The 16,602-nt window shown below is 36.1% G+C and overlaps 1 protein-coding gene across 1 annotated transcript in view; it reads right to left on the bottom strand.

Annotated features, from left to right (window-relative positions):
* Window positions 1–1,528: 1,528 nt before the first annotated feature.
* BACE2 (beta-secretase 2) overlaps window positions 1,529–16,602 on the bottom strand; it is a 40,397-nt gene continuing 25,323 nt past the window's right edge. The window contains exons 2-9 of the mRNA XM_081951310.1: window positions 15,618–15,706; window positions 13,760–13,976; window positions 12,540–12,668; window positions 10,556–10,690; window positions 6,612–6,713; window positions 5,805–5,954; window positions 4,661–4,829; window positions 1,529–2,942 (exon numbers count right to left, since the gene is read on the bottom strand). Of these exons, the coding sequence (XP_081807436.1) occupies window positions 2,689–2,942; window positions 4,661–4,829; window positions 5,805–5,954; window positions 6,612–6,713; window positions 10,556–10,690; window positions 12,540–12,668; window positions 13,760–13,976; window positions 15,618–15,706 (1,245 nt within the window). The 3' untranslated portion in view covers window positions 1,529–2,688. The remainder of the gene's footprint in view (window positions 2,943–4,660; window positions 4,830–5,804; window positions 5,955–6,611; window positions 6,714–10,555; window positions 10,691–12,539; window positions 12,669–13,759; window positions 13,977–15,617; window positions 15,707–16,602) is intronic.

The following is a 16,602-nucleotide window of genomic DNA, read 5'->3' as shown; positions in this document are numbered from 1 at the left end:
ACATGTTTGTAAATAAAATTTAAAATGTTTTTTTTTAAAAAAGGACCCATTTATGTTTGCTCCCCTAGTTGCAGTCTACAAATACAGGTAGTCCTTGATTTATTTAATGACTGCCTGAAGTTACAACACTGAAAAAAAAATGACTTATGACCATTTTTTGCACTTACAACCACTGCAACATCCTCATGTGATCAAAATTCAGATGCTTGATAAATGGTTTATATTTGGACGGTTGCAATGTCTGTGTCATGTCATTACCTTTTGCAAACTTCTAACAAGCAAAGTCAATGGGGAAGCCAGATTCATTTAACAACTGTGTTACTAACTTAACAACTGGAGTGATTCACTTAACAAATGTGGCAAGAAAGGTCATAAAATTCACTTAACAAATGTCTTTCCTTAGCAACATAAATGTTGGACTCAATTATGGTTGTAAGTCAAAGACTACCTGTACTAGTCTATCTCTGCATGGGGGTTGCCAATCATCTTAAGTCTTACATTGGATCCTGTTTGTTTTCATTGAAGATAGATTGAAGATTAAGAACAGCTGTTTCTTGTGGAAACCATGACACTTTTCATAAAAGTAACACAGAATTCATCAAACAAAATCAGTCCTTAACTAATCAGTCAACATGCCCATGGAAATTTTTTACATAAAAGTTTATTTCAATTTAATTATAGGTATAAATAACCTTTATGATATAGAAAATGTCAGTTGAAATGTTTGAAATTTTATGACTTTTCATCTTTCATGCTAAGCTTGCACGTATTTTGAGGTTAAAAATGGTCCTTGGACACTATTGTCCAGCATCTCTTGTGACACTCACCAAGCTGCCATCTGTCTTCTCAGTTTAGATGGATGTGTTGAAACAACAATGCAAGCAAATGTTAGAAAATACAAATTTTGTTAGCCATATTTCAGCAACAAAGTTTTCTCTCTTTCTTAATGAATCAATTATTCCTTAATTTTTCAAGAATTTGCATTTATGCCACCCAATAAAAGGACTCCAAAAGTTCAAAAGTAATCTGAGAATAATACATTTGCCATTGCAATAATTTTTCTTTCAACATCAGCACAACTAGTAAAAGATTTTGTGTTCCTCATGGAGATAATGGCTTAATCCTTACCCTGTGATCAGACTCTGCAACTTAGTATAATTTTAAAAAATAATTACAAAATATGTGAAAATAACACTATAACCACAATAATTTTTTTTAGTATTACAGGTTTTTTTAGTTAAGAATCATAGTGATGGATATTATTTTAAATGCATGTTCTCATATTGTGAAGGCCTTTGGCACAAGTGCATCGGCAAAGGAAAAGGCAAGTTAATATAGATAAAATATGTGAATAAGCTCCCACTAGCATTGTATTTGCTGTATTGAAATGGTGATCAAAAAACATTGTTATTGTTAAGTAAAGTAATTAAACAACTGATCATTTATGGGTCTTCATCTTTCTCAGCCAGGTCACAGTTGAGTGAATCATTTAACTGAAGAAATTCCCCTTCAATTGCATTGTTACAAATTTGATTTCTAGTTGAGAGAGAAAGGGAGAGGGAGGGAGGGAGGGAGAGAGAGAGGGAGGGAGAGAGAGAGAGAGAGAGAGAGAGAGAGCGCTTTATAGCTATGCTGTTTCTGCACAAAGACACAAAGAACCCTTTCAAAGATCATTTATGCATGAATTCAGAAAACCAAGACATTTGTGTGCGTGGTAAAGTTGTAAATGTTAAAATGTCATGAACTGGGAGTGTGTGTGTGGGAGAGAGAGAGGAAGAGGGAGAGAGAGAAGCTTTAAAGGGATGTTCCAGTTGTGCTGAACGCAGGTGGAAGGCGATCTGCATCTAAGTCAAGCAGATCTACCTATGTCTTACTTATAAATCCCTGAAGAGAGGTAGTCTTGTTTCATACTAGTTTCATACAAGTTACATAATGGGTTTGATTTCTGTGTTTTCCACTGCTTAACCTTTTTAAAGAATCACACAGTAAACCATTAAAAGAAACAGATCATTTTCCAAAGAGGAAAAAAACCCTCATCTTTGTTTTTTTTTTTAAAAGTCTTATTTTCCTCCTTTTAATTATCACTCTCTCTTTCTGCCAGTTACTGATGAAGTCATGATTCACCAAGGAACATATATTTTAATGAAAAAACCATCAACGAAGAAGAAATATTGCTGTTCTTTATGGCAAGTCTGATGAATGGCTTAGCTCAAAAGAATATTTTGTAGGTTGTTGTTTTGTAGAGATGACAATCTTTTTGGAACTATAAAGCAAAGTTTTAGGTTTGTTTGTTTTTTTAAAAAGAAGTGTACTAATTGGTGCAACTGTGTATATGAAGCAAGCAATAGAGTAGCATTTGAAATGGCTATATATTAACATAACTGAAATAATTAATTGTTGAAGTATTAAATTTATGTTAAAGGAGAATTGGAGGGTGATTTGGTGATAGACCACAGTATTTGTACAGAGTGAAGCTCAGATTTTAATCTTTGGCTAAAATACCCTAACCTTGTGCCCTGCAAGTCTGTTTAACTACACCTCCTATAATTCTCAGCTTATATAATCATGCTGATTTAGAAGTACAGGCTGTAGTCTTAACACATCGTAAGAACCTCAGGGTGAAAAAATGAGTCATTCTTCATTCCCTATCAGAATACATAAGGATTCTTCACAAGTTGATCAAATTCTTCATTTCCATCGATGCCGTACTAAGGACGATTCATCGTTTACAGTGTCGCAGTCAGCATAACGATGACGACACCGTGATGGAATAAGCAGCAAGATGATGAGTATGAGAAGTACAAGTCCACAGAAACTCATAAGTGTGTAAGACACAATCCACAAGATTGGTTCATGGAGAGATATAGTTGATACACAAGTGCCTGCTACATCTGTGGTAGCAAAAGGGCCTTCAATTTCAGATACTGGTGAACCATGCAGTTCTATATAAAAAAAATTAAAAGAAAGATAAATACTGAGAGAGCAAACAAAAAGTATATATATGTTAAAAACTATAAGCCTATAAATGTTTACAATTAAATGCCAGTATACTCTGTTAAATTTAAGCTAAGGGAAATATGCATGCTACAAAACAAACACAGTGTCTGTATTCTGGAAATTTATTAGGTAAATGAGTTGAATTCAAAGCTATAAACTCTTATTTCACAATATTACAAGATTTTGTTGTAACAAAATCTGTAAAATCAAAGAAATCATATCAATTCTGTGAAATCTTTTGCTGTATTGATTAATGTGAAACTGGAAGATATTCTACACATTTAGAAACAATTTGTTTAGCACTGCAAGATGGACCTTAAGAACATTATTTTTAAGATAAAATTTGCCTTTTCATTTACAAAAAACATCTTTATATTTCAGAAGAGTAGCAAGGCTACTGATTCACATTTTTCTTCCTCCGATGGTTCAAGCGTAAGGTCACTTCTCACTACCAAAAAACTCAGTGTTCCATTGCTTATGTTTGTGTGTATGTCTTTATGTGTGGGGACCTATGTGATTAAGTATTCAGTTTATATATATATATATATATATATATATATATATATATATATATATATATATATATATATATATGTGTGTGTGTGTGTGTGTGTGTGTGTGTGTGTGTGTGTGTGTGTGTGTGTGTGTGTGTGTGTGTGTGTGTGTGTGTGTTGTAATTGTACTGATAAATAAATAAAGGGAGACTAGGATAGATCTATTTCGAGCTAATTAGCTCTCATCAGCTAGCCATACCCTTACTGGGATTAGAACCCGAGCTGTATATATCTTAGGCAGGAGTCTTAACCACTAAGCCACGGGTTCTCTTCCTTATCAGTTGATATATTATAATTACTTTGTTCCTGAAACACAATGGATTCTTTTCTTCTTTTGATCAACATACATAGAACATCTTGCATGCATAAGTTGTTCTTGCCAGTTTCATCAGTTTCAATAGCAAAGCATTTAATAATCCACTGAAAATGAAGAAACAGATCCAAAGTTTCTGTAACTGTTTGAAAGAAACTGAGTCCCTCAATTCATCCTATGAAATTCACAGGAAGCCATCAGAAATCAAAATTGCTCTGCTTCATCTATTTGGCAACATTGGAAGATTAAAAATCACAAAAACATAGAAAAGTACTGTAGGTTCTCCTGTACAGAATATCTAAGACCCAGTTGTGACCCTCAGGTTTGAAATTTTAAAATATTCTTTCAATTCAAAAGGCACATTATAGCCATCTGGCATTTCCTCTATTTATAAAAATATGTTTGAACTTTAACATGAGCCCTAAAAGTATTCATAAAGAAAGATAATTGCAGGCCATTGTTTGAAAATAAGCCAACCTAGGTAACAAAAGATAAAAGGTAAGATGAAGTGGTAGGAGGATCAGGAAATGGATATTCTTTTGACTGGCCAAACCTACCAGCTATTTTGTAAATTGAGAAGCCATCCTCCCTCTAGGTAGCCAATTCCAAATTGCGATTCCTGCTCTAATCAATCAATTAATCTCTCTCTGTCTCTCTCTGTCTCTCTGTCTCTGTCTCTGTCTCTCTCTCTCTCTCTCTCTCTCTCTCTCTCTCTCTCTCTCTCTCTCTCTCTCTCTCTCTCTCTCTCTCTCTCTCTCTCTCTCTCTCTCTCTCTCTCATTTTACTCATCACTTACCAGCACAAGAACTTAATGCAAATCCCACTCTCTTTTGGGCTCTATCAAAGATGACATAGAATCCTTCCATCACTGTAGCCCCAATAACCAAGGCACTGGAGGAAGAGGAGATACCAAACCGATAGCAGTCTAGATTCTGCCCTATGCCTAGAATCGGCTGGATGTAAAGCTGTTTTTTTTTTTTTTGGAAAAACATAAAAGATGATTAAAAAAAAAACCAAAATATACCTCAATGAACACTCAATAAAACCAAATGATTTTTTTAAAAAACTGTAAAATAAATACAAGGCTTTAAAAGCAAGAGCAATCACCATATTACTAGTCAAAATGCTCAGCTGATATTTCACATAGACATTTAAATACCTTTTGACTGGTATAATTTATCCAGATTTGCTTTAGCTTAAATATGGCTACTGTGGCGATAAAATGCAAAGACAATTCTACAGAACTAGATGGGAGACAATCAGAACATCTATTGTTGTAAGCTAGGTTACAGTAAACTAAAACCTGGAAAAACATTCTGCAAGATGACACAGGCACTGCATTTTCATAGGATGTCAAACAAAACAATAGAAGAATTGAGCATGTCTCAAATGACCTTTGCCCTTTTCAAATTAAGCTGTTAGAAGGGCTGTGCAAAGGTTCAAGGATGCTTCATTTTGACATAGGATTGAATAAAACACTTCTAAACTATTTGTGAAAATATCCTATGCTCTTCCACTCGATAAGCAAAGTGGCCATGTTTTGTCTTGAGGCCTCCTGAAACTGCAGTAACTGGACAAGGCTGCTGTGCATCCTGGCTTTTATCCACACACAACAAAGGAGCAGGAACTGCCAGGCTTCCAAGTCCCTGTCATTTCTTCACTTTGACAGGGAGAATTGCACTGCCTCCATGGCATGAAACACCCTATCAAGGTAAAGCTAAGCCACCTCCTGCTGTCCTTGCTGTTCTTCAAAGACACACCAAGACTCTCCCTGGATGGGAATAAACATCACTACTGGAATTCTTAACAAGACATACAAGCAGCAATATCTATAATGGGATGCACATGAACAACTGTCAGTATTTAGTTTAGCACATAATTAATCCATGTCCATCTTCCTTGTCGTAAATATTAGTAATAGTAAAATAAGAGCTCCAGACCTGTGGAAGGATAGTGATTCGAAAGGACTGGCTGGAATTAACATCTCTCAGATAGATAGAGATCTTGGGAAAGAGGGCCCAAGGATTTTCACTTTTATCCCAGCAGGCAAGCTGTGTGCCACTCCAAAATCCAGGTGTGAATTCTTGGATCTATAAGGAAAATAAAAAACAAAAACCCAAACTCTGTTCCCACCTCAATATGTTTAGTGTTTAGCATCTATACAAGGTCTCTCTATTACCTGATTTCAGTTTTTGTTTCAGTTTAAGAAATTGGATCATAATGGTGCACCAGTCTCCTAATCATGGTATTTATTCTCATAAGAAAAAGTAGGACAAATCTTTAAGTTGGCATGCTGAATTATTTAAGAACTTTACATACTTCCCCATGAAGCTCCAACAACATGTTGAATTTTTGACCTGGAATTGCTATATGTAGCAAAAGGTGTATAAATAGTGGATCAGGGTTTCCTGCCATGGAAGAGGCAAATGAATGTCCTGTCAGCTGGCTAGCATGTGCGCTAGCCAGCTGACAGGACAACACCTCACATCCCCTGACAAATGGCTCCACATGCCACCTGTGGCACACGTGCCATAGGTTCGCCATCCCAGTTATATAGTATGGTTTTGATAGCACAGAAATTTAATTTATATATTTCTCCATCAAGTCTCCATCCCAAAAGGAGAAAAAAGAATCTAATTTAGTTCCAATCTTTTGATTACACAATAACTCACATCGTACTATTAAGCATTGAAAAGAATTCCTTTAAGAACTTAACTCGGGAGACAAAGTCTTAAGCCATAGCTTACCAAAGAAGTCTGTGTAATGGCTCCCACAACAGCACTAAAGACTTTTTCTGGCAGCCGCAAGAGAGTTGTTCCACTGTCCACAATTGCTTTGTCTGAATTGTACTGAAAGAGAGGGGGGGGGAAGGAAAGAAAACACTTGTCATAACAATTAGCAAGTCAATAATAAACTTTTCGGGGAGAGGTGAATGAAAACATATATTGAAGGGCCGGGGCAGTATCAGATCTTCTGAAACTTAATTCATTCTATGAGGCAATAAGATCTTTGAAGTATCTTGAAGAGAGAGTAAGGTCTTTTCTACCACAACAACCCAAAAGGAATAATAAGACCAGCCTTAACCTCTCTTCTCAAGTGTCCCTCTAGTATAAATTAACTAACAGCATCTTGATGGACCTCATTTTTGCGTATTCCGTGGGAAGGAATAACTGACTGAGGCGAAGATCAATGCAACAAGAACCATTTAATAGGAACCAGCTGGAATGAACAGAACTCTCCGGTTTGACAGCTATTTATACAGCTCCTGTCAAACTGGCAACCAATCAGAACACGAACTGTTTCCCGCCTGAACACTCCCCATTTCTCAGCCAATGGGACTCATCCTCAGTCCTGATTGGCACGTAAGACACAACACTCATCCTTTAAAGGACCTTACCTGAAAATGAAAGAGATGACTTTCCATATCTAGTCCATTTTTATAGCAAAGTAAAGATAAAATAATCACCGGCAATGATGCCTATCCAGGACCTAACTTTAGATTTTTTAAAAATAGAACCCCAAGTTCCTCCACTTGGGGACATATAAAAAAGAATATGTGATGGACTTATGCTTATGGAGCTTGAAAATTCTGTTAACTAGTAAAACTCCAGTTGTATTGGTTTTCAATTCACAACTAGGTCAAAGTACAATGATCTGCTAGTATCAGAGGAACCAAATAAAACTAACAAGTTGTTGAATATTTTAGAGGTAGCCAATATTTTAGAGATGAAGAACATAGAAAATGATACACTTGATTTGTTACAACATATGAAATGTCATTATCTGTACAAATCTGCTCCAACACCACTCAATTTCCACGCCATTCTCTTTCCAATTTCCATGGCACATTTTCATAACCACACATTTAAGAATTCTTTTTCCCCATAGATCTTCCCCTTCTTCCCCTTAACTCTTTGATCTTTATATACCATTAAAAAGCATGATGCCTTTGAGCATATAATCAAAAGTAGGACTATTTTTTTCCCAATTCCTATCCTTCTAAGAGCACACATTAGTTTTGTCTCCATATTCTATGCTGCATTTTTTGAGCAGCCCAAATGGAAGCATCTATTATTTTTCATTGTCATTACAATTCACTCAAAGGTGGAGAAATAGTCTAGGTAATCCTCGACTTACAACAGTTCCTTTAGTGACCATTCAACATTACAAACGGCATTGACTTATAACCATTTTCACAGTTATGACCTTTCCAGCCTCCCCATAATCCTGCGATTCAAATTCAAATACTTGGCAATTGGTTCATACTTATGACTGTTGCTGTGTCCCAAAGTCCTGTGATCACATTTTCTGACCTTCTGACACGCAAAGTCAATGAGGAAGCCAGATTCACTTCACAACTGGGTTACTAACTTATCAACTGCAGTGATTCATTTAACAACAGAGGCAAGAAAGGTGATAAAATGTGGAAAAATTCACTTAACAAATGTCTCACTTAACAACATAAATTTTGGGCTCAATTGTGAAGCAAAAGTAATCAAGAGCCTTAAGATAATCTAAAGGCTAACATGTTTATAGTGGGATAAATATGCATAATTGGTGTCATTTTATTAGTAATATTAATTGAGCACACTAAAATTAGACATGAACCCAAGTGTTATTATTTCCCATTCGACTGTATTAAAGTATGTGAGGAAGAGAAATTGAAACCAGAAAAAGATGACCTAACACAAATTAAACTAGGTCAGTGGTTCTCAAATAGTGGGGCGCGCCCCCCAGGGGGGGCGCGAGGCTCCGTAAAGGGGGGCGCGAAGGCTCCCTTTCCATCTGGGTGCAACGGCGGCGACGAAGGCAACGGCGGCGGCGAAGGCGGCGGACTGGAGTTTCCCGCCAAGGTTGCCTGTCTGACCAGCCCCCGCTGGCTCCTGGCTGAGGGAGGAGCTGCGTTCCGAAGGCTTCAGGGACCGTCCGAGGCTTCCCTGATGCCTTCGGAGCACTTAAAACGACCGCGCCGCTGGAGCAACCCTGGCGCTTCGGGGACGAGCCCCATTGAGCCGGACCCAGACAGATCTCGATAGCCTGCAAGAAGAGGTAGAGGCAGCGTGGCTCCTGCCTGCTCAGCCTCTGTGCCCAGTTTGGCTTCTGCCTGGCCTGACCCTCACTTTTCCTCTGGCCGAAGGCACATCCTCTCTTCCAGGAGGGCCATGCCTGGGTGGTTGCCTCTCGCTCAGAGGAAGGCTTTGCTTCTGGGAAACAGAAATACGAGGCAGCTTTTCCACTGGGGTCTCTACATATTATAGGACTAGATCGGTTCTCAAAGGTTTTAGCCTGGGGGTCTCTTTGATTTTTAAAAAGTGATTGAGGACACCAAAAAGCTTTGATGTGTGTGGGTTATATCACTGATGTGTAGTATGTTAGAATTTAAAACCGAGAAATGTTAAAAATATTTATTTATAAAATACTCCGCCATCCCCCTGAAAGAGTACGGTAAACCATACTTTGAGAATCACCGCTCTAGATAAACCTTGAATTTCATTCTGTAGGGCCCTTGTTACCAATTTAAAAATAAGATATTTACTGCATTTCTCATCATTTTCTCACAGAATTGCGATGAATTACTTATGGATAAATGTTTATTGTATAAAATAAGAGGTGTTTAATAAGGATACAGTGTTATGCAGAGGTGTACTTATAACAATTTTATATAGACAAATGATACTATTTACAGTCGCGCGGGGGGCGCGAAATGTTTTCTTCTTCCTAGGGGGGGCATGACAGAAAATAATTGAGAAGCACTGAACTAGGTTAACAAATTAATTTAGTTTATCAGAAATCTAATCTTAACAGTGGTATTTGCTTTTATGCAATTTCATGTCAATAAACTTGCACTAGAATAAATCCCACTGAACTCATTACAGACTAAATCTGTATAGAATTTGTACACCTGCCACTTACGTTTCTACGTTATACCAAGAAACAGGTATAATGCAAGACACATCCAAAAGCTTTGGGAATTCACTTAAAGTTCAGAAATATAGAAATGGTGCCACAGAGCAACTGAAAATATAGAGTATATCTGAGAAGCAAATATTAAAAAATATATATTTCTTTGTTTATTGATTTAAATTTATTGGCTGTTCAACTCTGGACTTTGAGTGGTGTAAAAATAAATAAATAAATATTCCTAAAAAGATAAAATCATATAGACAGCAACCACAGGCCTTAGATTTTTAGTTAAATTGATATGTATACCCCATATCATACTTTGCATAAACTTTTTCAGAAGTTTACTTTCATGCACATCTAAGATTAAACATTTACTACTGCTCAGGTTTATTGGTCACTCAAATACTTATTAGCATTGATTTATTTAACACTATTTTTATACAACCAAGTTTGGTTAGGCTTGTACAACAGAAATAATAAAGTCAACAATGAAAGAACTACAGTAAAATGGTTACTCATTTTACATAACAATCTGTTTCCCAAATGACCATTAAAAAACATATTAACTAGTTTGAGGTAGGATAATAAGCAAGTTCTTGGCAAAATATTATGACAACCAGAGAGAAGGACAATTTCCAGGCCTATGTTCCTTTGTATTAATGCAGGAACAGAACTCCATGCCCCATTCTGCATATACAGAGATAATCTGTGAAACAGATCCCACACATGTGAAACTTGTCATTAAGTAGAAGAATATTAAATTATAATTTTTACTTATGAAAAATACCTCTTTGCAGTCCAAATTAAGGTTCTGGCCCCCAACTTCAAATTTCAGTATTTCAACTTGATAATACCACTCTTTTTTAATAGGTGTATACCAAATTTTGCCCTTGTATAGGCTTGGTTCAATCCCACCCAATACCTGAAAAAAACAAAAATACATTTACTGTATCACAAAATCAAATATAATTGAATTATAAAATATGTTTACAATCTAACAGAGGGTCTTCAAAATGATTCAATGACAGTAATAAGTATATGAATACATAAATTCAATATGAGATCTGATTTTTCAGTACAGTCAATCAAAACAATTTTTAAAAAGTTGATGAGAAATAACTAGGCTTGTAAACATACTACTTTTTACACACACACACACAGAAAGAGAGAGAGAAAGAGAGGGAGGGAGGGAGGGAGGGAGAGAGAGAGAAATACATTTAGGAATATAGGATTCAAAATAAAAGCCTTACAATCTAAAATGTTTTTTCTAGCAACATTAACAGAGCTGCACAAAGAATTTGAAAAAGGGACATTGCAACATGCTGAGATGTGAACAAAACATGTGAAGCATTAAGGCGATTGCATCTTAAGTGTACAGGTAGTCCTCGACTTACAACAGTTCATTTAGTGACTGTTCAAAGTTACATCATCATTGAAAAAAGGGACTTATGACCATTTTTCACAGTTACGACTGTTGTAGCATCCCCACATGATCAAAATTTAGATGCTTGGCAAGTGACTCATATTTATGACTTCTGCAGTGTCCTGGGATCATATGATCATCTTTTGCGCCCTTCTGGCAATGGGTAAATCACTCACTTATCAACCATGATACTAATTTAACAATTGCAATGATTCACTTAACAACTGTGGCAAGAAAAGTCGTAAAATGGGGCAAAACTCACTTAACAAATGTCTCACTAACCAACATATATTTTGGGCTCAATTGTGGTTGTAAGTTGAGGGCTACCTGTACATACAATTATATCAAAGGCTTTCTCTGGTTGTCAGCACATATTTATGTACATTTGAAAGCAGGGAAAATCAAAGGAACCACAGCACCTCCTGAGGACACAGACTCTATAACATTTTGAGAAGGGGTGCTTTGTAAAGCAACTCATGATAATACTTTGTCTGAGTTAGCCTAAACAACTTTTCACTTTTAAGCCTATGAATTTAAAGTTATGGCTAATAATCTGGGTTGCATATCAATTTCAAATTTTATTTGGACCCAAGAAGATCCTTGTATCATAAGTATTATTAATATAATTTAAATAGTTCCTCTATCTCTGAACAATGAACAGCACATCATTTTCAAACTGTTCCATTTCTGTGCATTCATTATGCTGCTGAAATATCCAATTCTAGTTGATTTCTAATCGGTTAAATACCAGAGAGGTATTGTTAAAATGAAGCAGTGGAGATGAGTTCAGGTAAGGCTGCAGAACAAAGCTAAATGGTATTTGTGACTTCTTACTACATTTATTTGTTTAACTGACTGAAATGTCGATCCAAATGTTGGCCATGTAAGGAGTCATGTCCATTCATACAGGCCAGTCATTCTTTTGTTGAATTGATAATTGGGGAAGTTGTAGTCCCAATATGTCAGCAAGTTAAAAAGCCAGATGGGCATTTGTATTTTTGTGTACAATCTAAACATTAATTTTAACCTAAGAGATCAATGAAAAAACTGAGATCACTAATTTGAATAAAACAGGAGTTCTGCAAACCCTGATATCTTTAAACTTGAACTTTAAAATCTAGCAGATATGTTTGGGTCACTATTAAGCTAATTGTACAAAATAATAAGAAAAGTTATGACAAATCTGTATTCCATCAATTTAATCATCAATTAGAAGAATTAAGTAAACTTCCATAGCCATACAGTTTCTAAAGGATATGAGAAAGATGTCAAAGTGATTGGATTTAATTATATTAAGTAGCCTTAAAAATGCATATTTTTCCTAACATTCAACCTGACAGATACCCACAAGACTACCTCCATTAGTACCAGTTCCAGAAACAGGCACACCAGGTCCACACATCTGCAGGGAAAAAACATTGGGGATCTTGGCTTGATTCACAATAGAATCAAAAAAAGTCTCCACAGAACTTGAAGGCTGTTAAAAAAGAAGAAGAATCACAAAAATTCAGTTGTACACAAATTGAAGCACTGTGAATAAATAAATTGAGAGCAACCCATGCAGATTACTTTTGGTGGATAAAAGGAATTTTAACAATGAAACAAATTTATTAAATTGAGGTTATTAAAACCTCAAACTTATGCTATACATTAAACACTGAAGGTAATTGCTAGCATTCATTTAAATCCTTTCATCTATTCATCTTTTATTGGTGTCATAACTTTCTTCCTAAAAATCATGATTAAAATTTGCCCTGCTGTGCATAAGGGAACCATTCTTGCTTAAATTTTGATAGTTCTATTATTGTTATAAATGGTCAATTTTGCCATTGCTGTATATTCTCTAATTTTGGTCTTCCACTCTAGGTTTTGGCCAGCAGTTCCAGAAACATTTCTAGAGGAAATTAAATGAGACAGGGGATGGAAAAAAACCACTTCCTGCACATGTTAGCCAAACATGATTTTATATACTTCTATCATGCTCATCCAACAGTAAAGAACTCAAATGTGATAGTCTTTTTTTTTTTACAGGGGAGAAGCAAAGGTGTCCTAATCATTTGGCTGTTCTTTCCCACCCCCCTTTCTAGCATTATAATATCCTTTTAAAGATGGGTGGTGAGAACCGTGCACATGTAGCCTCATGAATTTTAATTTAGTTCCCCTTGATTTCATTTCCTTTAGTTTTTAATACAGATAATATAATTATTTCCCCATGCATTTTGTAATTTGGGGGTACATTTTGCAGGATGGGAACACCTGTAGCCTTGGATCTGCAAGGTTCGCCCCTGCCTCATAAGAATAAATGTAAAACCATTTTAATGGTTTAAATGATAAAATGATTTTAATGATAAAATATTTATCATTATTGAATCAGCATGTTGCTGACTTCAAAACTTAACTAGGGACAACTTGGATAGTGCTTGGATGTGAAATCTTGCAGGAATACTAGCAATGTAAATTAGGATACAAATCAGTAAAATTATAGAAGCAACAATGAAACTTTCATTTGCTCATAATATCTGCTTTTATTTTCATATAAAGAAACTGATGAATACGACATCCAGTTACCTTAGCCAATGTACTGTATGCCAAACCAAGGATCCCTTGCCACTGAATGCCTTTTAAAAAGAAATTTTCAGATTGAAAAATGGTGGCAATGTTGATAATATAAGTGCCATTTATTCCTTTAGGCATTCTAATGGCATCTGTTCCAAGAACTCCAATCCAACTTCCTTGGGTATATTTAACAGTAACCTCAACATTCAGTGATTTATATGTGCTGGATCTAAAGAAAGAAACAAAATGTTATAACCAAGTTATTCCATATTCTGTGATAAAAGCTTCCTATACACAGTCCACCTTCATTTTGAAGAATAGCAATTATATCTATTATGTAAAATCAGCAAAACCCCACCAACCAAGCATTACAACCAACCAAAAAGTATGTAATACAACCACTATTTTTCAGATACCACATCAATCAGGCAAATTCTTCCTTTTCATATATCCTTGCATACATTTCAGTCTTTTAATTTATATGCAATAAATTTGTTCCACCACATAAAGTAAGACTGCGGCTAAGGACTTCCTTCATAAAGAGCTACACCTCCCTTCTTTTTCAATCTTCATTTTTGCTGTGAAAATATTATGCACAAATACCATTTCTTATAGATTGTTGGATGTCATTTACATTCCATCACAATTAAGCTTGTCCTGTTACTAGATGCTCTGCAATATCTGAATAGGAAATAGAAGCATGCAACTATTTCATCTCAAGACGTGACCTTTCACTGCATTAGTAATGCACTTTAATAAGTGCCATTTTAACCTGTCATTTTTATTTAATGCACTTCTTTGCCAAATATTAGTCCTTTCTCTAGCATATAATTTCAGTTGGGTAACAAATGACATCCCTGCTCCCAAACCCCACATTTTCATGCTCATTTCAGTGCAGAGGTGAAGTATTCATTCACTGTTTCAATAATTTATTTATGACATTTATTTATTTATTAATTTTTATGCCATCCATCTCATTGGTACGATAACTCTGGGCGGCTTATAGTGTGATTACAATATGGTAACATTGCTTCATTGCAAACACAGCACATACACATTTGATATAAACATGTATCCATGTATGGCACTGCAGTCAGTCACATGGGGGGGGGGAGAAGAATACCGTTGCCTATTTACAAATTATAACCGTGGCATGCCAACCTTCTTATGAAGAATGTTGACCTAATTTCCAGGAGGAAGAGATTGTTTTCCAGAGGAGCAAGAGACGTCACAATTTAGATAGTGTGTATGGGATAAAAAGGGCAAAGATGGCTCCTCCCTAATAGTTCCCAGAATATTTGTTTTATGGTGCAAGTAGTTTGGCAAGATTTCTATCTATAGGGGAGGAACAATAGGGGAAACTGCTGAGGACTCACAGTGTGTCTTTCTTGGCTTTAGGAGCCTGAAACTTCTCAAACAGTACTAGGATGGACTAAGGATTCTTTTTTTTTTCAACTTTTAGAAAACTTATTTTCTAAAAAGAAGACATTGCCATGCTGGAGGAATCATATCATGTGTATCAATTAAATAATTCTAACAGAGATACACAATCAGAAGGATTGTGCTGGAATACTTAAATAAGAAATGGGGAGGTTGCATCCCATTCAATGTTCTGTAAAGAAAAGCTTCCCTCTCTGCTATTTTTTCCCTGACATTTCATACAAACTTCAATACAATTTCCTAACACAGGGGTCCCCAACAACCCCAAACTGGAGTGGCACCAAACTGCGCAAACAAGCGAAGCCCATCTTCAGGATGCAGGTCCCTTCTGATCTGCAGAAAATCCTTTTCCCATGGAACCAGACCCTGATGCCCCAAAAGTTGGGAGTCACTCTCCCAAGGAATGGGAAGTAGGGATCAAAACTCTTACCTTTCTGTGTCGAAGTATGAGGTCAGATCTGTATTTGGTACACCTGAAACTGCAAAGTTGCTGCTTCCCGTGTCAACTAGAATATTTAGCTGTTAAAAAGAAAAGAAAGTTATTTTTGCATTCTATTCAGATAAATTGATTTTTTTAAAAAAGCTTTTGACCTAAGTGTGAAATGCAATTTAAAAATCATTGCTTTTTCCACTTTTCAACCTTTAGGGTTTGGATGGTTCTTGGCTAATGGAAATATATTTTAAAGTTCTACTAGACTATTCTATAAAGTTCTGAGACCTGTTAGGTCATCCTTGAGAGAAAGGATGTCTAATCTGATGGGATCAGAATGAACATTAAATTTAGAACTTGAGAACCACCAGATAAAAATGGAATTTGAACGGATGTCTTTTTTCCTTAGATTTCAAAATGTAATTGAGGCTGATGACGAAGATTTGAGGGATATTATGACTAATTTATTGGCTGAATATACTAAAAAAGACAGACAACAGGTGGGGTGGGACATGGACCTGGTTTATAGAGTAAACTCAGCATATGCCAGAACACACAACGTTCCAAGGGAGGTACACATTAAATTTCTTAGAAAGACCACAAGAGATGAGATTCTGAGTGCACAAAGGGGACAAGCTTTAAAATACAAGGATAGAGAAATAGCCATTCTGAAACAGATCCCAAAGAAAGTTAGAGATAAAAGAAAAAAACTATTCGCATTTAGCGAAGAAACTATACCAGAAAGGGGTGTGGTTTAGATGGCTTTTCCCAGAAGGTATGCTAATATTCTGGGAGGACACAAGAGTTAGAATTAATACAATTTCTGAGGCTGAGGCCTTTATGGAAAAAAATAAAGTCCTCCTAGATAAACCTGATGACACTACACCGGACATACAGGACACGGGAGGTGCTGGAGCTCTGCTGGGGGGAGGAGAAGAGGCAACATTGAGAAAACTCAGATCACAAAAATGAACTTGAAAATCTG

Source organism: Natrix helvetica (assembly GCF_964273705.1).
Source record: "Natrix helvetica genome assembly, chromosome: 4".
In the NCBI taxonomy this organism is placed as follows: Eukaryota; Metazoa; Chordata; class Lepidosauria; order Squamata; family Natricidae; genus Natrix; species Natrix helvetica.
Note: the sequence above shows the minus strand (reverse complement) of the source record. Positions and strands in the feature narration are given on the sequence as shown.